Source organism: Phalacrocorax carbo, chromosome 1, assembly GCF_963921805.1.
Source record: "Phalacrocorax carbo chromosome 1, bPhaCar2.1, whole genome shotgun sequence".
In the NCBI taxonomy this organism is placed as follows: domain Eukaryota; kingdom Metazoa; phylum Chordata; class Aves; order Suliformes; family Phalacrocoracidae; genus Phalacrocorax; species Phalacrocorax carbo.
In genome coordinates this window covers 87439375-87457871 of record NC_087513.1, presented here as the reverse complement: position 1 = coordinate 87457871, position 18497 = coordinate 87439375, and the positions used below count along the sequence as shown (strand labels likewise).

The 18497-nt window shown below is 41.6% G+C and overlaps 1 protein-coding gene across 4 annotated transcripts in view; it reads right to left on the bottom strand.

Moving 5' to 3' along the window:
- Positions 1-8901, bottom strand: part of SPAG17 (sperm associated antigen 17) — a 115499-nt gene extending 106598 nt beyond the window's left edge. For 2 of the 4 annotated variants that reach the window (XR_010375159.1, XM_064465226.1), the window contains exon 1: positions 8467-8900. Coding sequence is in view for 3 of the 4 variants with exons in the window: in XM_064465226.1 (XP_064321296.1) it covers positions 8467-8577 (111 nt within the window). In the remaining variant the exon portion in view is untranslated. Of the gene's footprint in view, positions 1-8466 lie in introns of all 4 variants that reach the window. The other 2 variants (XM_064465217.1, XM_064465238.1) reach the window with 2 other exon arrangements.
- Between the last annotated feature and the right edge of the window lie 9596 nt (positions 8902-18497).

Genomic DNA, 18497 nt, shown 5'->3' with positions numbered 1-18497 from the left:
ACCATACTGAAATGAACTGTATACAACCCGAAAAAGCACATACTACTTTGTCCCAATTCTTTCTGCCATCAGGTGGCAGCATTATGCTATGGAAAACACAAATGCCTACTAACAACCTATACAAACCTCCTCACAGGCAAACGCTGCATTAGTATCACACAAAGATAAAGTAACTTTTGAATGTAATTTGCAGATTTGACAGTTCAGCATGCAAACAAGAAATGAATGTTGAATATAAATATTATCAGAATTGGATATAGGCATTACTGTGTTTATTTGCTGTAGAAAAAAGATAAACAAATTTCAGCTTCCTCGTCCTGAGAATTACTTAATGCCCAGATACTATTTTGTGAAAATTGTAGCATTATTTCTATGATGTTTTATGAGGGTATATTTAAGCATACCATGGTTCTTACACAGTTTCAATCTATATTCTCAACTAAGAAAAAGTATTTATCAATGGCAAGTTATATTTCACTACAGTATTGACAAATGAAAAATGCGAGCAGTTTTCAAACTTTTGCACTAAAATACACATATTTTTGTGGAAAAACCCCGTCTGATTTCAGCATTAAAGAAATGCAGAACAAGAGAAGATTGGAACACGTTATTTAGCAATATACATCCACAAGAGCTTCAAAATGGTGTCATTTAAGCAACTTTTACTGGTTACTCTTCTATTTCTTCTGCTTTAACCTACCAGAATCCCTTTCACAAAGCAAGTGGCTATCTCCAGTACATATACATCTCACTCCAGAGTATCCTCTATCAGCATCAGTGGTGCCTGAACCATAAGCACTTACAATGGTTGTGCTGTACACTCTTCAGGAATTACCAAATTGGTTTTTTTCATTGCACATCTGCATGTGTAAACTGCAAGGATATCAATAAAGCTGCATAAAGGTAAATATGGAAAGAGCTTCAGTAAGATCAAGGTGGTCCCAAGACACTGTCACACTAATCAGGACCAGGCGAAGCAGAGTCACAAACCAGTCCAGTGTGTATCATAGCAGGGAAATATTTTAAAGACAAATTTAGGAGAGGATGGTAACTTTAGGATTTTGATGGAAATATTTTCATGTGTGTATAATACATACAAAATCCTTGTGGAAAAGAGGAACAAAACCTGAGTCGGTAAAGTGAGGGAAACGACCATTCCAAAAAAAAGTTAGATATAAATGATAAAATGAGAAGTTTCTTTTTCCAGTTTTACTGTACTCTTTTTCACTTGTTCCCTCTCTTAGCTGAAAAAAAAGCCTACCTAAATGTTTGCAGTTTGACTAACTGATGACTTGGGATGGGAGAAATCAACAGCCCACGTCAGTTTCAAACAAGTAAATGCTTGCATGGAGGGAAAGAGTTTGTCATACTCTTAAGGTTACAAAGCATAACATCACATGAATATGGCATGACATGATTATACATACATGCCCCTTTTTTTTTTTTCCACAGACTATTCAGAGAAACAAAAAAGATGGAAAGATCACCTGGGTCACTAATTGTACTCTTCTGAAACTGCAAGTAGCTAAAGACCAGATTCCTAATCTAAAAGGGTCCCTATAGTTCCACACACCATAAACTTCCTTGATGTTTTACAGCAGCACAAAATGAACCTTAAGTTTTTAAAATTACAGAATGCAAGAGAGTGCAAGCATAACACTGATGCTTTAAGAACATGCAAACATGAAGGAATTTATGAGCGGAGAGTGTCCAGCTGACCTAGGGCAGCAGGCACTGCTCAATGAAGAAGCAGTGGCAGCAATGGCCTGTATGGGGAATGCACCAAGTATACTGAATTTCTTTTTCCCCTTTCTAGTTGTGGGGAGGATGGGGGATGATACCTCCTCCTGCCTAAAGTTGCAAAGAAAGCCACCAGTGCACAGCACTATGAAAGAGCTAGGTATTCCAATGTCATCATCAAATCACGTGCACAGGAGTTGCAGTTAATCTGAATTCAGGGTAACGTTATCACTGTATGGCTGCCAAGAGCTGTACACAAAGACTTTACCATTCTTTGAACTGAGAGCACTTAGATGTCCGTACTAGCATGCCAATGCATAATTTTCTAGGCTTTTAGAACTGAGCTTTAAATGCCCTCACGTGGCAGTATCCTGGTGTTCCCAGGGCTTGCCAGCAGAGACAGAGCCTTTGGAACAACCATCCACCTGCAACATGAGGTAATGAAGCGACCGATACCACTACACTGTCCTCTTCAGTGAGGACCACCAAAAGAGGGGAACAGGCCCAGTAAGTCTCATAGACAGATGCTGACAGCACAAGAAGAGCAAGACTCAGGAATGTCAGCTTCTAACCTAGATGCTAGGGGAAGCATGGTGCAGCAGAAATAAAGTGCCTGCTCCCACAATTTCCTGCAGTCCTTCAGATATGCAAAGAAATCTCCACCAGAGAGTCCCGAAACCTTATGCCTTCTTCAGTTCCTCCTTAACACATGCTGATACCTTGATGCCCACAAATTCAACTGCTTAGCACTGATTATCATCATCCTGCAACAAGGATGTCTGTTAAACCTGTCTTCCTCACAGACCTGCCTCTTCTTGATCTTTCCACCCCTTGGTCACAACTGTCCCTAGCTCACTTCTCGTTCCATTTCAACTCTCTGTTCCTCATCTAAGTTCTACCACTTCTCCTAATGTTTCCTACACCCATTACTTGCTCCCCTTGCTTTCATCCTCAGTCTCCTTGTCCAGCTAGTCCCTAATTTCATTATCTGATCCCATTTCCAGCTTTCTCCATCCTCAGATTCCTTCTCCAAATCCTTATCGTCTACCCTCTCTAATACTTCCCAGGCACTTTGAACAATAAGACTTCCTCCTTCACGATAGTTGTGCATTCTCTGGGAAGGCTCTAAAAGCAATGGAAGGAGAATTTCCTAATTTCCACTGTGGTGCTCACCTTCACATCAGCCTGTAACAAAGCACCAAAGCAAAACATCAGGGTCCTGCTTGTGAAAAATGAATTTTTCAAAATACTTAGAATTTACCCAAACACAAACATTCTCAGAAAAAAAGTACGCCCTCAGCAAAAGACACACCCTTGGCATCAGTGTGGCACATCTTCTCCCTCCCCAAATTCTCTGTTTCAAAGAAACAAGCTGCTAAAGTTTCTCCACAGAACAGCTATGAGAAGATTTATAGCATAAGCAAAAGACTAGCTAATATATTAAAAACAAGACACATGGAATGACCCTCTACAAGATAACTAGTGAAAATTACAATCCCACCTAACTCAATTCTACAGAAGTATATGCAACTCTACGCAAGGTCTTTTGTGTAAAAATTTAAACAGATTAGAGATAGCCCTTATCTCCCTAGCTGCGAAGTGAAGAAAAAAATATTCCTTTTGTAAAAAAAGGTGCAATACTTGGGAATTGGAGCTAGATAAATACCAGAAAGAGCTACACGCACTTTAACAGGGAACAATGATCCAGAATTCTCAGAGTCACTAGTAGCATGTAATCTATTTCCAGACTGACCAATTTTGAAGCCCTCAAAGTTAATTTTTCAGAAAAGCTCAACACTGAGAACAGCTACTGAAGTCAATGACAGCAAACATGCAGCGTTAGTACATAGTTTAAGGTGTTTAATTGACTATGCTCTTTTCTGACCTTAAAAATCTATTATTTTTGCAATACTGCTCTTATATTATCAATACTGTAACAGTATCCATAATGTTCAAGGCACTGAAAGGACAGAGAAGAAACAGACCCTATTTCTACAGCTCACCACCTAAAATCACAGCATAAAAATGAGAGAAGTAGTAAAATGTATATGGTTACTTTAAAAATATTTTCTCCCTCAATATACAACTGCTCCTCTACTGAGTTCAATTCTTTCAAATGTTATTGTAGAAGTGAGACCTGAGAAAGGATCTGAAAGAGGATAGATTAGTGACCCTAAGGCTACCTCGAATGAGGTTCCCAGCTTAAAGAACAGGATAGGAAAACCATAAAAATAACTACTGGAAAAGCACGGAATCTGTCTAGGGAGGCTGCCATTGAGAATGTAATGCAAGCACTACTTACTGAGAATGCAGAAGATAAAAATGCAGGGAGTAGATAACCCACAGAATCAACAACGCTGGTTCAAACATGAATGAAAGAAAAATTGAGGCTGAAAATGTGGCACTGGTAACTGAATACTCCTTTAACAATCTGAAACAAGCTCCAATTAAGAGGAGGCCAGACCACTGTACCCTGGAAAACATCCAGTGACAATCCTTGTCACAAATGACACTGTGTGTTGTCCCCCTCCCCTCCCCATTTTATAACTCTTGACCATGTCAAGGGTTGAAATGCACCAAAGTCTCTTCCAGTGTTAGAAATAACCATCTACATGGGAAGCTTGTATGTCCCTCAGGTGAAGAGGCTCCAATCCTAGCAAGATCCACCTAACTCTGAAAGCTCCATGTAAGCAGCTAGCTGTTTTCCAAAATCCTTGTTTTCACAAAACACAGGTGTCTCATCATCTCCTGATCTTGTTCTCAAGTCTCCATTGTGTCCCTCTGTACATCCCCGTGATTTTTTTCTAACCGTTAAAAAACAGTACACATAGCCTACACACCTTATTTGTCACAGTGGTACTGGGATAGCATAGGTATGTTAAAAAAAATAATCTCTAACTTCAATTCACACTGAAGAAAAAAGCAGACGTAGCTCACAAAATCTTGTTTCCTTTTTAAGCATATCTTGTTTTCTCTGCTTCATTTCCTAGACACAAAAGGGCAGCTGTTCTAGAGAATACATTTGAAAAAGTCATGTATATTGTTTACTTTTGCAGTACCAGTTTCCAGATCTCTTTGGCCAGGAAAAGCACCAAGCAGCCACCTCACCCCTCCCCCTTTCCAGGCAACCTAAGCATCTGTCATTTTGCATCTTTACTTTTTCTTGTGGTATTAAATGGGTTTTGTGTTTTTTTGGGCTTCCCCCCCCTTAGGGCCACAACCAGTAGGTTCATTTCATTACAGCACAATTTCAAACTTTACTGTAATGGCTGAAGAAAAACATTTGGAAACTTAAACTCCAAACACTTCACAGCAGCAAACAGCAAGAGTTCTTTTATCTCCAGATTTTTAAGTATTGCCTCAGAAATAATGAGATTTATTAGGGCAATATTACCTCTAGCATTCTTTGCTTTTAACAATGGGGGAGCTTGTAAACCAGTAAATATAGCTGGCATTACTGGGAAAGGTTGCTCATCAGCAATTTTGTAGCCCTAATGTAGTGACTGTGTAGGGCATCACTGCTAAGAAATCTGTAAGTCCACTTGCCTTATCTGCTGATTGACACATGCCTATATTACTAATGGATTCTGATTTTAAGAGCCTGAGCTTTTACTGTATGATCTGGACAGGTGAAAGAGTATCAAAATTCAACTGACAGTTAATTCCTCTTCAAAGAGGAAGCAGTATGAATAGTAATCAAAAGCGGAGCCATCCTATTCAGAACATTTTAAATGGTTTTACAGGCTTTAATTTCAGTTCAATTTTCAGGCCATAAAATGCCAGTAGAATGAGAGAAACCATACTGATGGCAAGTCAAAGCAGAATGTGGCTTCCAGTTGCTATCCTTAGTTATACTAGCTAATAACAAAGATAAAATAGATTACAATTATTAAAATTATTATTTCAATTAAGGGCTGTATTTGCCCAGAATTCACCTTTGACTTAGCAAATAATGCCTTGTAACTACTTAAAGCATGCAAAGTTTAAAACTAACTAAGAATCTTAATTTATATTTTGTAATTTAGCTCCGCAGTGAACCCAGCCAAAATACCTTGACAAATATCTGAAGGCAAATACAACATGCAGCTCCATGTTCGCCTGCATAGCACATTAGAAAGAAAAAAAGTACATAAACTATAATGTGAGGCTCTGCAATACGCATATTTCCTCTGTACGTATTTTTAAGTTGTCTGTTTGCCAGTTTTCACAGTGCATTTAGTAAAAGCAATTATTTGGTTAGTAAATATCATTTAAATCATATTTTAGTTAGCATACCCATCCATAAAATCTTAACACCACTGGTAAAATAACTGCTTTTCATAGATCAGACTAATAAAATATTGTAAGCCATAAACACACATTAAAATGTGAAATTTCATTGCTCAGTCTATCTGGTTCAATTTAAAACCAGTTCTAGTAAATTCCCTTAGACTCCACTAAAGGGAAAGCATATTCTCTAAATTGATACAATTAAAAGATTTAAAAATTCATTATATATTAACCACACGGAGAGAAATTTTTTTCATTGATAGGAGTTCCTGTCATCTCCCAAATCACTTCAGATTCATATGGTATATCATATACAATATTTAGGAAGAGTAAGAAATAATTTTGTGCAGTATGTCTGGTGACACTTAAAGTTGCTCAACACTCTCTTTTACAGGCTGCTTTCAGTATATTCGAGTTTAAATCTTGCGTGGGGGGAGCAGGGAGGATATTGTGGTTAGACTATTTGCAGAATGAGATTTGACTTTTAAAAATAATTTTTATCCTTTAATAAAAAAACCCTATATGATTAAGTAATTAAGACATTCAATTCCCGCCGTGTTTGAGAGGAAGGAACTAAAATCTGGCAGCACAGCCATACTTGTGTCAAAGATGTTCTTTTACAGAGCATGTTTATTTACATTATGTGTACCCACATTTGGCCATAACTTGATGAATCTTGATTCACACATGCTCAGAAGAGATTTGCTGGCATTTGACAGTTTTGCACTAAGTCTGCTCCTGCCCATGACTGTAAGAGCTGAGTAAATTTTCCTGCAATAAGACATTTCAGTGGCTGCCCAGCATCACAAAAGCCTGAGTTCAAGCTGACCACAGCAGGGAGACAGTTTTTCCTGTGTTCCCAAGGCTCTGCCTACTAACAGTGAGACAGAGAAAGTAGAATTAGCTTAACTGGAACAGAAAATGGTTGGACAATACCAGAAATAAGGAACCAAGGAATCTTAAGGCAGTCCCCATGGGTATAGGCATTACAATAATCATTAATTAGGCGATCACGTATTTTTTCCTACAGAATTCTTGCCACAGTCAGTTAATGTATTCAACATTTCCTTCCATCTGCCTCAATGTGTGGTCTTGAATGATATTAATTCTGTAATTTCCCAAATTTTAAGCATTTTTTCCTACTTTTTAAAATACTTCAATACAATAGTTCGCATTTAAAAAAATGTAATAAATTAAACATAGAAGCAGCAGAGCAAACAAAGCACTTTGTTCAGTGAATTCACTGGACAATATCCACAACCACAATAAACACCACTATAAAAAAAATAAAATCACTAATTGGCACCTTGCTAGTAAGCTCAGGAGAAAGGTCAGGAATTGAGTAGGTGATGGAGATTGAACCTCCACCCCCTTCTCATGCTTCACAGGAGGTTCTCCTAGAGTAGGGATGAGTTTCACAAGCAAGAAAGAGCTCAAGCACCTTTGAACTCTACTGAAAAACTGAAGTTCTAGGGAAAAATGGGAAACAACAGTCTTAGCTGAGCAGCTTACTTCAAAACGATTTTGTTTGGCTAAATGTGTACTATATGGTTACTACCAAATAAAAGTAAAAGCAAGTAAGTATTTCAGAGATTTTTTGGACATCTGTGGCATTTTTTGGAAAACTGATTAGCCAGTTTAAAAGCCTCCTCCTGAATTCAGAAGTCCTCATACTTAACCAGAACTGCTAGCACGTAAAAAAAAAACTAAAACAAAAAAAAAACCAAAACAAACCCAGAACACAGCAGCAACAACAACAAACACGCTCGGTTTTTTAATAGAGCACAACAGCAACCCACCAAACAAAGAAGCCGTCGAAGTCATTTGTCTCACTTGCAGAAGCAGCGCTAGATAAACACATGCTAGATAAATATTATTGTTTGCTAAACTACTATGCTATTTTGAAACCAAATTCTCTCTTGCAAGTCAAGATTTATTAGAATTACACTGCTTACACAGAACCTGGAAACCTAAATATGCCTTTAGATCCTCACACGCTATAAAAGGGGGGCGGGGGGGAGGGAAGAAGTTAAAAAGTGCCTTTAGCTGCACACACTCAAGCAGGAAAATTACAGCCTCACATTTTCAACGCTACAGTTAATGCTGTGTCAGCACCTCCATCAAACCTCGTTGTTCAGCAGTTTATAAAAAGTTCACTCCGAGCCAAAACTTGGCACCCAGAGCCCCAGAAAAGTGCCGAGGAGGAAAAGCAAGTAACCCGCTGGGCTGCTGCTCGGTGCCGGGGGGGAGGGGGGGAAGCAGCTCCTCCCCACGCCGGGACGATCCACCGGCGACCGTGGGGACCCCGCGGAAGGCCCCAGCAAGGACAGTGCCACAGCCCCACAGAGGAGCGGCGAGGGCCGCTTCGAGCCCGGTGCCCCGCGTCCCCAGGTAGTGGCGCCCGCCCACCCCGCTGCTCCCCGGGCGGCCCTTGCCCGCCCTGGCCCGGCCCGGCACCTCGGCGGCCTTCACCTCCTCGAGGTGGGCGGACACCAGCGCGGCCTCCCAGCTCTTGGCCGCAGCACCCGTGGAGGCGACCCCGCCGGTCTTAGGCCGCTTCGGGCCCATGGCGGCGCGGGCAAGGCCTCCACGCGTCGCCGTGGCGACCGGCTCCTGCGGGGTGACGCCTTCCGACCGCCCCAACCGGCGGGGCGGCGGCGGCGGCCGGCTCGTGTGATACGTGCTTCCCTCCCGAGGGCAGCGACCGGGCCCCTCCGCCGGGGAGGGGGCCTCTGTGCCCACCAGCGGAGCCGCCGTGCTCTGTAGGGCTGGGTGTGCGTGTCCCGCCCGGGCCCCTCCCGGGCCGACGGCGGCCGCCTCGCCAAGCCGCTGCCAGAGCGCGCTAATGGGGCTTCCAGCGGGTGGGCAGGCACGTTGTTTGCTGCCGGTCAGCCGCTTCGCATCCTCTGCGACACGGGTGGGCAGCTGCAGCCGCCACGTGGAACCCGCTGCCCAAAGGAGAGGCTTCGCGGAGGCCGCACAGGAGGGCTTCGGGCGTTTGGCGGGGGGCATGGCAGCGGGCCGCACATGGTCATGTAGACACCAAATCCAATGTCACATCCAAAGGGCTGCACGAAACCAGCCCGCCGGCAGCTCTCGGTGTGCCCGGGGAGGAGGGCAAAGGCGTGAGCTCACGCCGTGGTGCTGGAGTGTGACCTGAGTGCGGCCGCCTGCAGAGCAGCGAGACGGGGAGCGCACAGGTGTGGGCAGCCAGGCCTGCTCCCAGGCCGAAATCACTCTCCAAATACTACCATATGTTACAGCACTGGGACCAGAAGAGGAGAGGGAGGCACAGTTGGGAGAAAGCAGGAGAGCTGCCAAGATAAAGAATTCATTACAGAGGAGTCATGTCGTGATCTCACACTGGAGACGAGTGAAATATTCTGTGTGATTTAACATTTGGTGAAAATATCCCAAACCACATGCTGCCCTTCCCCCACCCCGTTTTACCGACTAGGATTGCTCAGAGCCTCCAAGTCTTTATTTTAATTTTGTCGGAGCCTTAAAGCCCTGCTGTGCAGCACATTATTGCTTTAGTCAGGATTTCATTCTGGGATGATACTGACCTAGCATACGTGCTCAATAAAACACCTTTACTTACACGGTTTTAGTAGAGAAGAAAGAATTTACATTCATAGGGGAGGTGACAGGCAAGCCTCATATCATCTTAGTTTGCAGAAGGGTATCTTCCCTGGGTTTGCAGACAGTGATGTAGTTTATAACATGGGAAAGCGGCACAGTAGATTTGCCAACATCCATAAACATTTTCCCCCACCCTGTTTCTTGGCTGGTGTCCATTTTTCTCTTTTTGAGGTTTTCTTTTGTTGCCCAGAAAAAAAAATCAGACTTCAATTGTTCACAGAAACAGGCAGTGTGACATTCCCACCATACCCTTGTTCTTCATTAAAGTTTTGGGTATGCAGCCTGTGCCTGCTAAGGTGCACTGACAGGGTATGGGAACGAGGAACAGGGCAGGATCAGCAGTTGATGCAGAACAGGACAGAGGTATGGGCAGAAAGCACAGATAATGGTGCCAAACATCCTTATGAACCACCCTTCTGATTTTTCAGGAAGACCGATGGGAGAAGGTTGTGTACCCAGGTCCTGATGGTATGGCTGGAAATATGCACCACCATGATGTCCATGGGAGATGACAACTGCTTAATTATGCCCACACCTGGATCTGTATGCTCAGAGTCGTTCGGAAGGTTGAGAACCAGCAAGACTGATGTCAGCATACAAACAGCTCTGAGTACATGAACAGTAGCTGTGAGAACTATGAACTGGCCTGTTTATATCTGTTGTGTGTTTGCTTGGATAAATAACGATTATCTGAAGGAAATTGTTTTGTTCTGCTGCTTACTGTCTTGGTAAACGCATCTAGATAACGTGCTGTTTATTGTTGTTGGATGTTGCAGCAAATAGTGAGTCAAGCTGAAGTAGGACTGCAGATCACTGGGAGCTTATAGCAGTTCATTTAAAATTACCTCCACCACTCTCCCGAACAAAAGAGAGAAATAAATTGTATTTATTCCCTATTACAAAGGGCCCTAGCGTATAGTTCTAGAATAGGTACTCCAGTAGTGAAGTCAGCTAAAGATGTCTTCTGTTTGGATGCTTGTCCATGTCCATTCGGTTGTGCTGCCAAAGATGCTTGTAGGCCAAAGATGCTTGTGGTTTACAACCACATCACTTGAAACCTTCTCAGTTAAATCCTCCAACAGACAAAAGAGGCAAATAAAAAATATTGGGAAACTACAGCCTTTGTTTCCTCCAAATGGTCTGGACTACAAAACACCCAGTTGTCTCTGAGCCATCTGAAAACCTCCAGCTTCCTTCTGAGAACTAAAAGATGAAGTTGCTGCAACCTTAAAACTTGTATTACCAAAAATGAATGTAATTTAACTATATTGATAAGCCACAGGTGAGAAGAACAGGCAAATTAAGGCTCCAGACAGACAATACGCGGTCTGGGGTATCTTCTACACAAAAAAGGGACTGCGTGCATCTAAGCCTGACATTTCCATGTAGTGAAACTGTGTCCACTATTAGTGACAAGAATATTTATGGTTAGGTTTTCAGGGAGACTGGCAACCAGAAAATCATAAAGTCAGCTTTTTATTTTCTGGCTTATTAGAAAACATAGTGTGTGAATACATGAACAAATGAGAGCGGAGTAACCAAAGCCACGAATTTACAATACACTTCCAATTCTAATAATAGTCTGTGTAATTAAAAGGCAGCTTGCCCTTCCCTGGGAGAAGGGTTAACAACCCTGTGTATTCCGAATTTACAGAGCAGGGTAAGAAAGTGTGTGTGGTTAATACTGCAGAGTAGCTAGATGCAATAACATGTTCCTGTGTCCACGTTTTTAATAAAAATATAGAAGGAATATTTAAAAATTAGGTATACTCTTTACCTCCTTCGGGAAGAAGAAACATTGGTTGCCTTTTATTGTAGGGTGACTTAAAGAACATTTGCGCTTACTTGCTCTCCAGTAAAGTGTGGGGAGTGGAAAGGCATTACTAGTTGTAAAAGTCATGTCTTCTCTACTTGATATTTCCTGAAAGACTACAGATGACTAAAGAACCAGTAAAGGGTTTAGATCTTAAATGATTAAAGCTGGATTGACTGAGAGGGGAATTAATTTTAATAGTGCTTCCTTTTTTTTTTTTTTTTTTATTTAATACTTATTTTAAATGCTTGACAAATATTTGGAAAAAATGATCTTTTCAGTAAGAACCATCAACTTCTCGCCTTCAGTTGAGAAGTGAGCAAAGAGTCCTCTTTGCTTGAGTCCTTAAGAACACATTTAATTGCTTTATATTGCTTTCATAAGATTTAAATGTTTCTTAAATGGGGAGGCTTCCTGAATTATGGCTTCAGAAAGCTGTTTCCGTTTTAGAAAACTTTCCAGAGGTTGTCTAGAACAGCTAACACAGCCTTCAGCACTGCTAAGGAAAACAGTCCTTCATATTCCTTGTATTTCTAAAAGAAGAAAGGTCTTTAAAAATAAGTGTACTTTTTGTTTGTTTGTTTTAAGAGAACACTGTCCAGTCCTTTTTCCCCTCACAAAGGAAGAAGGCGAAGAACATAAAACTCACTTTGCTTTCCTTTGCAGTTTCTAGCACTGCAGCATCTGGGCTGGGAACAGCTTTTGCCTGAAGTTTGCAACCCCCCACAACACAACCGTCTCACCAGTTACACGGATTTGGCAGCTATGGCATGTGTTTCCACAGCCTCCCTGAACTCTCAGATACCAGGCTGGATGTAGGAGGTCTTTGCCCACAGTTGCTGCTCTGGCCACCAAACGATTCCTTACAATTTAGTTCTCAGTCTCTAAATTTGTTTATATAATTTGCATAAAGCTTCCCACATGGACTGCATTGGCTTCGTGGATGCGGACCAAATATCTGTCTTGGCTTTAGGATCTAGAAAGTGTATTTCTTTATCAGTAAATCATAAGTGTGTGTGCCCTGAAAGGGACAAAGGTTAAGCTAAGCATAAATATATTAATGCGCTCTCCTTCTCCATGTGGAATTGTGCGCTTATAATTTTTCTAGTGCCAAAGATCAATATTTTCTTAATTAGACCAAGTTCTAACCATAATGAAACCATAAAATCAGCTCTCCTCCTCAAATTGTAATGGGCCTTCCTAATAACATAAGGGTCGCTAGATGCTTGCTGAACTGTGAGAACATGCAAGGATGGTTAGAGAGAGAAGGAACAGCTAAACTGTAAAGACAGTACAATTCAGCCAAGTCCATCTGTCACATACATGGCAAGGCCTGCCCTCTGATGCTGGCCCACTATAGGCACAAAACAATAGACCTAACCTATTTAAGCCTATCAGTCTAATAATGTGGCCAAAACCAAAGCAAGTTGTAGATAGTCCTTTCTCCCTCTGGCTCTAGCATCTAGTGTTGGCCTGGCCGGTCATTGTTTCTTCTTCACTTGAATATTTCTTGTCAAGCTGAGTTAGAAATATATGTAGCCTCTGTTGTTTATCACAAGTGTAACACACAGAACAGATCAAACTTCCTTTATACATACAAATAAGTCTACATTTAAGAGTCTTCACACACACACAGAATCACAGGTTGGAAGGGACCTCAGGAATCATCTAGTCTTACCAACTTTGTTTTACTGGGGGGGACACACACCAAACTCCAAACTTACAAAGCCCTGCATTTAATTTTGGAAAAGATGCTTTCATAGCCTGCTCTCTCCCACGTGCATGCATGTGCGAGGAGAATGCCTTTTCCTCTCTATAGCAAATGGTATAAGGATTCCTGGCAAAGCTCAAAATGAAATCCATTATCATCTGTCAGTAAAGTGACTTCCAAATTCCAGCTGGATGCTGTGCAACAGCCTCTTTAAAGGAAGACTCCCTCTGCATTTGGTATTGTAGATCTACTGTCTCTAGGTAACTGAATTTTGGAAGCAGTTCAGTGCTGCCAGTCAGCAAAAAAGTCCAATTTCAGATATCTCAGGCTTTATTCCTACGCCTTTCCAAAACAGATCACAGGGCTTTATTCTTTTCCCTGAAGAAATAAATCCAAAGAAAACATTTCCCACCCTTGCAGGAAGCCAAACTCCCCACCCCATTCTCCTGCACTTTCAAATCCTCTTTGTCTGCTTTTTTTTCTGGCACAAAAGGAATAGTTTCTCTAAGGTTAGAGGGTTCTCCATGTAGATCTGCTTCTGCAGCCCTCCTCACTCCTGCCACCATCAAGAAAGGGAGTCTTACACAGTAGTGCTGAGCACTAACCACCAACCTGTCTCAACAGCCAAACAAAGCAAAGCCTAAATAAGTGGAATTTGAAACATTATACCGTTACTGGTGCAAAAATAAAAGTGTTTCCAATCCATTAAAACCGAACATTAACACCATGGAGGGTAAACAGGCCTGAGATGTATGCCAGAATTTGCACTGAAAATGTTGATAAGTAGTGGTGGAAAGATATGGTGGGTTTGTTTATTTTTTTTTTTAAAGGAGAGGAGGTTATTTATAAAAATGCATGCAATCTGAACTAGGATTGGAGTAATGGTAATAAATGGCCATGAAATGGTGAATTAGTAAGTGGCTAGAACCATACTTCTTTGGCCTTGGTGTCCTAATTCTGTGAACTCATACTTGGATGGTTTTTAACTGAATTTTCTGGAGGTAATGTCTACTTGCAGAATAACTAAATTGCAACAATATATGCTATTCTGTAACTGTTGCTTCAACTTTAATTCCCCTTCCTTTCTTTCCAATCTGTTTCTCTGAGCACATATACTCCCCAGTATCTAGTTCAATGAGTAGGTTTTGGAAAGAAGTACATAGAGTAATAATGGCTATTTCCTGCCATATTTTGGCACCTGTCTCTCTTGGTCATACTTGTGCCCAAAATCTGCTTTAGATAACAGCCACAATTAAACTTCCCAGTTCTAGGACTGTATCCCAAAACACTGTCATCCCTTACCCTATCATCCACTAAACCGTTTATTCTTCTGTAAACCTGAAGGCTAACTAATAGTCGCCTTGCCTCAGACCAGAGCAGCATCCTACACCTCTTGCTTTCCCACCTGCACCATTCATACTACTTCACAAGCTTTTCTCATTCTGCACCTCCAAAATTCGAGCTGGACCCCAATACCCTGAAATACTACCCCCTGGCCGGCACATAGCCCTGCCTGGGTCAGCAGACTGTGGCACTACAAGGCCTCAAAGCCAGCATCTCCCAGCAGCAGCAGCAGGAGGAGGAGGAGGAGATCTCTCACATTTGAAGGACCAGCATCTCTCTCCTGCCAGCCCTTGCTTCTAGATGCAGCTGGTCCATGGGATCATGATACCTGCCAAGCCCACTCCGACCCCCAATCAGCTCCTGGCATGGTGCTCCAACAAAAGTATTTATGCATATGTGGTCCTCTTCCTCATCAGCTGTGCTGGAGTGACTCCTTCCTTGCACTTCATTGAACACACCACCACCGCCATTTCCCAGATGACATATGAAATAAAAGAATATGGGAAGGCCACGTACGGCAGTAGTTAATGAGTTGAGTTCAGAACCTGTAATTTGGCCAGCCATCCTACAGAAACCTAAATGATTTGAAAGTTTGCTTATTCCTGAGGGCATCAGGATTTAGCCCCCTGCAAGTGCTGTAGCCTCAGCTGTTATTAGGAAAAGCCCAGTGAAAACTAGGTGATGGGGATGAGCAGGCTATGAGCAGTCTCTGCCTGCCAGGGCCTCATCTCGCACCCTTCTACTGAGATAAGGGAGAGGTGGAAGTTATTATGAAAGGTAGCTTACCTTTGTGGAATTTTCTGGAACAGTGTATTATTCCTCAGCTTCTTCAGGTGGACACTACAGATTTAAAGAGCAAATGACATAATTTTAGGAAGGGTAAAAAATATTTTCATCCCTATCAGATGCTCTCACCTGCTTTAATGTAAAAGCTCCACTTACTACTGACAGGTGTTGTGTAATAAGTAGAAGTTGCAAAGGACAATTGGTAGCACCTTATCATCAATATAGTACAGCTTCTGCCATGACCACCCATTCATTTGAGTTCACTAACCTTTAAGCAAATAAAATGCAGCAAGAAGTGTTTACATTACATCATTACACAGATCAAATTTAAAAGGATTTCAAATTAGCACTTTTCTTAGTTAACAAACTGTATTAGCACTAATTCCCATCAGCCAAATTCCTTAATTCACATTAACATGACTCAGAATGAAAACCAGGCCTTTTTCCACCTCTCTCCATCTCATTACTTCAGACAAAGCAAAACATTTACTGTGGCAGGGTTGCAAGACGCTGAGGGCCATCAATGGAAAAGGGTCACTATTAGTTAAAATCTGGCTATGCTCCCACTGTATTGGCCTGCCTGTGCCAGTGTTTTCAGATCATGCCATCCTTAATGCTTGTTTTGTATCTAGTGATTTATAAGAGTGGTACTAGTCAGCATTTGCAAATAATGTGGAGAGATTTGACATAAACAGATGAGCTCAGCAGTTTGCCCCAACGTACCGGCTGTGGTGTCTAAACCCTAGTTCTTCTCTACACACATATATTCTGAGTACACAAACTTCATAAAGCGTTGTGACTGTCTGTCATCAGGTATGACAAAGTAAGACTGGGAGCAAAATGAAAGAAAACAGGATTTCTTAGCTTTCTTTAAAATACATGTTAAATGCCAACAGAAAGCTTTTTTTGGTGAACACATCATCTTCCATTTGCCTTGAATTATCTTTGCTTTTCTTCACCATCCCACAAAATCCTATGATGACTAAGCAATAACAATTTAAAGAAAGCACTGATGAATTAGTTATTTTTACTGCAAACTCCCGACAGTAAACTTTGAGTGTCGTTACTGCCAGCATGGATCAATGAAGTGCAACTTGTCTGGTTCCCTGTTATACAAAAGTCTGACATTTGCAAGATTTATTTGAACTTTTTTTTGCATTTTGCAACACCAACTATTGCTTTCCAGGACAGAAAATTAATGAACTGAAATTGAAATTGAAAGGCCGTCTTCTGGTCTAATGATGTTTAGACAACACTAGAAAGACAGAGCTATGCCACCAAGAAGTGTGAGAGTTTGAGTGTATTAAAAGGCTACCCTGAAACTGAATCACTTCTAGGGTAGTTTTCATTTCGGAGGTGATGGAATTTTATTTCGGAGATCATAACGTAGCTTTTTCACAAAAGGTTCAATCAGCACTTTATGTTCCTTTTTAGAGCTCAGTGCTTGGGATTCCAGGCTGGTGCAAATATGTTGCTGTTATTTTGGGGCAGTAAGCTAGCTGTGGGAAAAGCTGATCAGTTCTGAAGCAAGGAAAAAATTGACTACTAAAGTTCAACACTTACCTCATTCAGACCTTGCCATCAGAGTTAAAGTAATTCTAGATGCTTCGAACAACAGGCTGAGGCCCAGATGTGTAGGCAGTTAGCTCCCCAGATACCTTGAACGATCTGAGCTTATGTACCTGGCTCATACACCTTCAGCCACACATCCTGGATTACTGGAGGTATATTCACATCTAATTAGAGGGCTGTCTATTAGGGCAAAACAGGGCAGACTGAGCTGGCTTACCTTTCTTTTTGGCCCAGAATGAGTAGGTTATCAATGTGTAGTAGATACAATTGGCAGCACTTCTCATCTAGTGGTTCTAATAGATTTTAATGAAATGTTAGTCAGTTGATCCACTACATGTACTAGGATGCTGTTCAGATCCGAGATTTGGAGATCTTTGCTGCCAAGCACGGTGGAGTTCCTGTAGGAAGCGCTATCTTTTTTGCTTTTCAGAAATATGGCAAAATTATGGAAAGCTTCATAGTGCTGTAAACCAAATTCTTTGCCTAAGCGTTCATGAGAAAGGACTACTGATGATGCAGCCTGGCCTTTGGGAGGCATTCCTCAAGGCTGCCTTTATGCCATCATCGATTATTCCATGAACTAGACAGGAAAAGTGTGGTTTTTCTAAAAGAATTACTACCTTCCTGTTCCTGATTTTTCCTGCGGAGGGAATGTGAAGGCATGGAGAGAACACAGGAGGGACAGAGCTCAAAATGAAAACCCTGGGGCACACTGCATTGCTGCCGCTACACACAAACAAGCAGTCCGTGCAGCTGGAAGTGTGAGAAGGCTGAGAAGGCACTGAAATGCAGGCATTTGAAGCTGGGAGAAAATAATTCCAGTACTGTCCATGCAAATATGCTGCTGGTGGGGCATGGTACTGGTGGGGCATGTCAATATTACCACTAGGGACTGCACTATGTATTTAATGTCTCTTTAAACTGAGATACCTTGACCTGCCTTAACCCATTTGTTTGCTCATCCTCCCACACTGGGCTCTAGAACTCCAGTTATATATTTGGAATGTAAAGAATTGTTGAAGGGAGGAAACATTATGTGTAGACTTTCATCCATTTGTTATCCTCAAGCTGGTGAGGAAATAGAATGTTACAACTGAGTTTTGAAAGGCTCCTGACCTAGACAGGAAGCCCTGGAAATAATTTGCATTAGACTATTTAAAAGAACAGCTTATCAGTCTGATAAAAATCAAGCTGGGGATGTCTTGCCCAGATGTTTTCTGGGATATTTATGAGGATTTGATGGTGGGTGCTTCAAAAAGCCTGTGGTGGATGGGTTGGGTTTTTTGGTTTTTTTCAGACATCATAAGGACAATTCTGTACAGTAGTATGTATAAAACATAATTTGAAGAAAGAAAGATAGAATAAGACAGTAAGAAGCTAGTTGTAATCTTAAATATCCATATTATCTGTGTGGTTCTGTATGCATTTGTAAAGCTGGAGCTGCAAAACTCAGGCTAGATTCTTTATAACAGTTTTCTTCACACAGTGAAGCTAGCAGATGCTCAGTACTTTGTATCTATGGGAAGAAAAATACAAGCATAGAAGTGCAAACCTCTGTCTGGGAGACCGCAGCCTTTCCTAGGTAGAATAGGTAACTAGGTTCCTTCATGGAAGAGAATG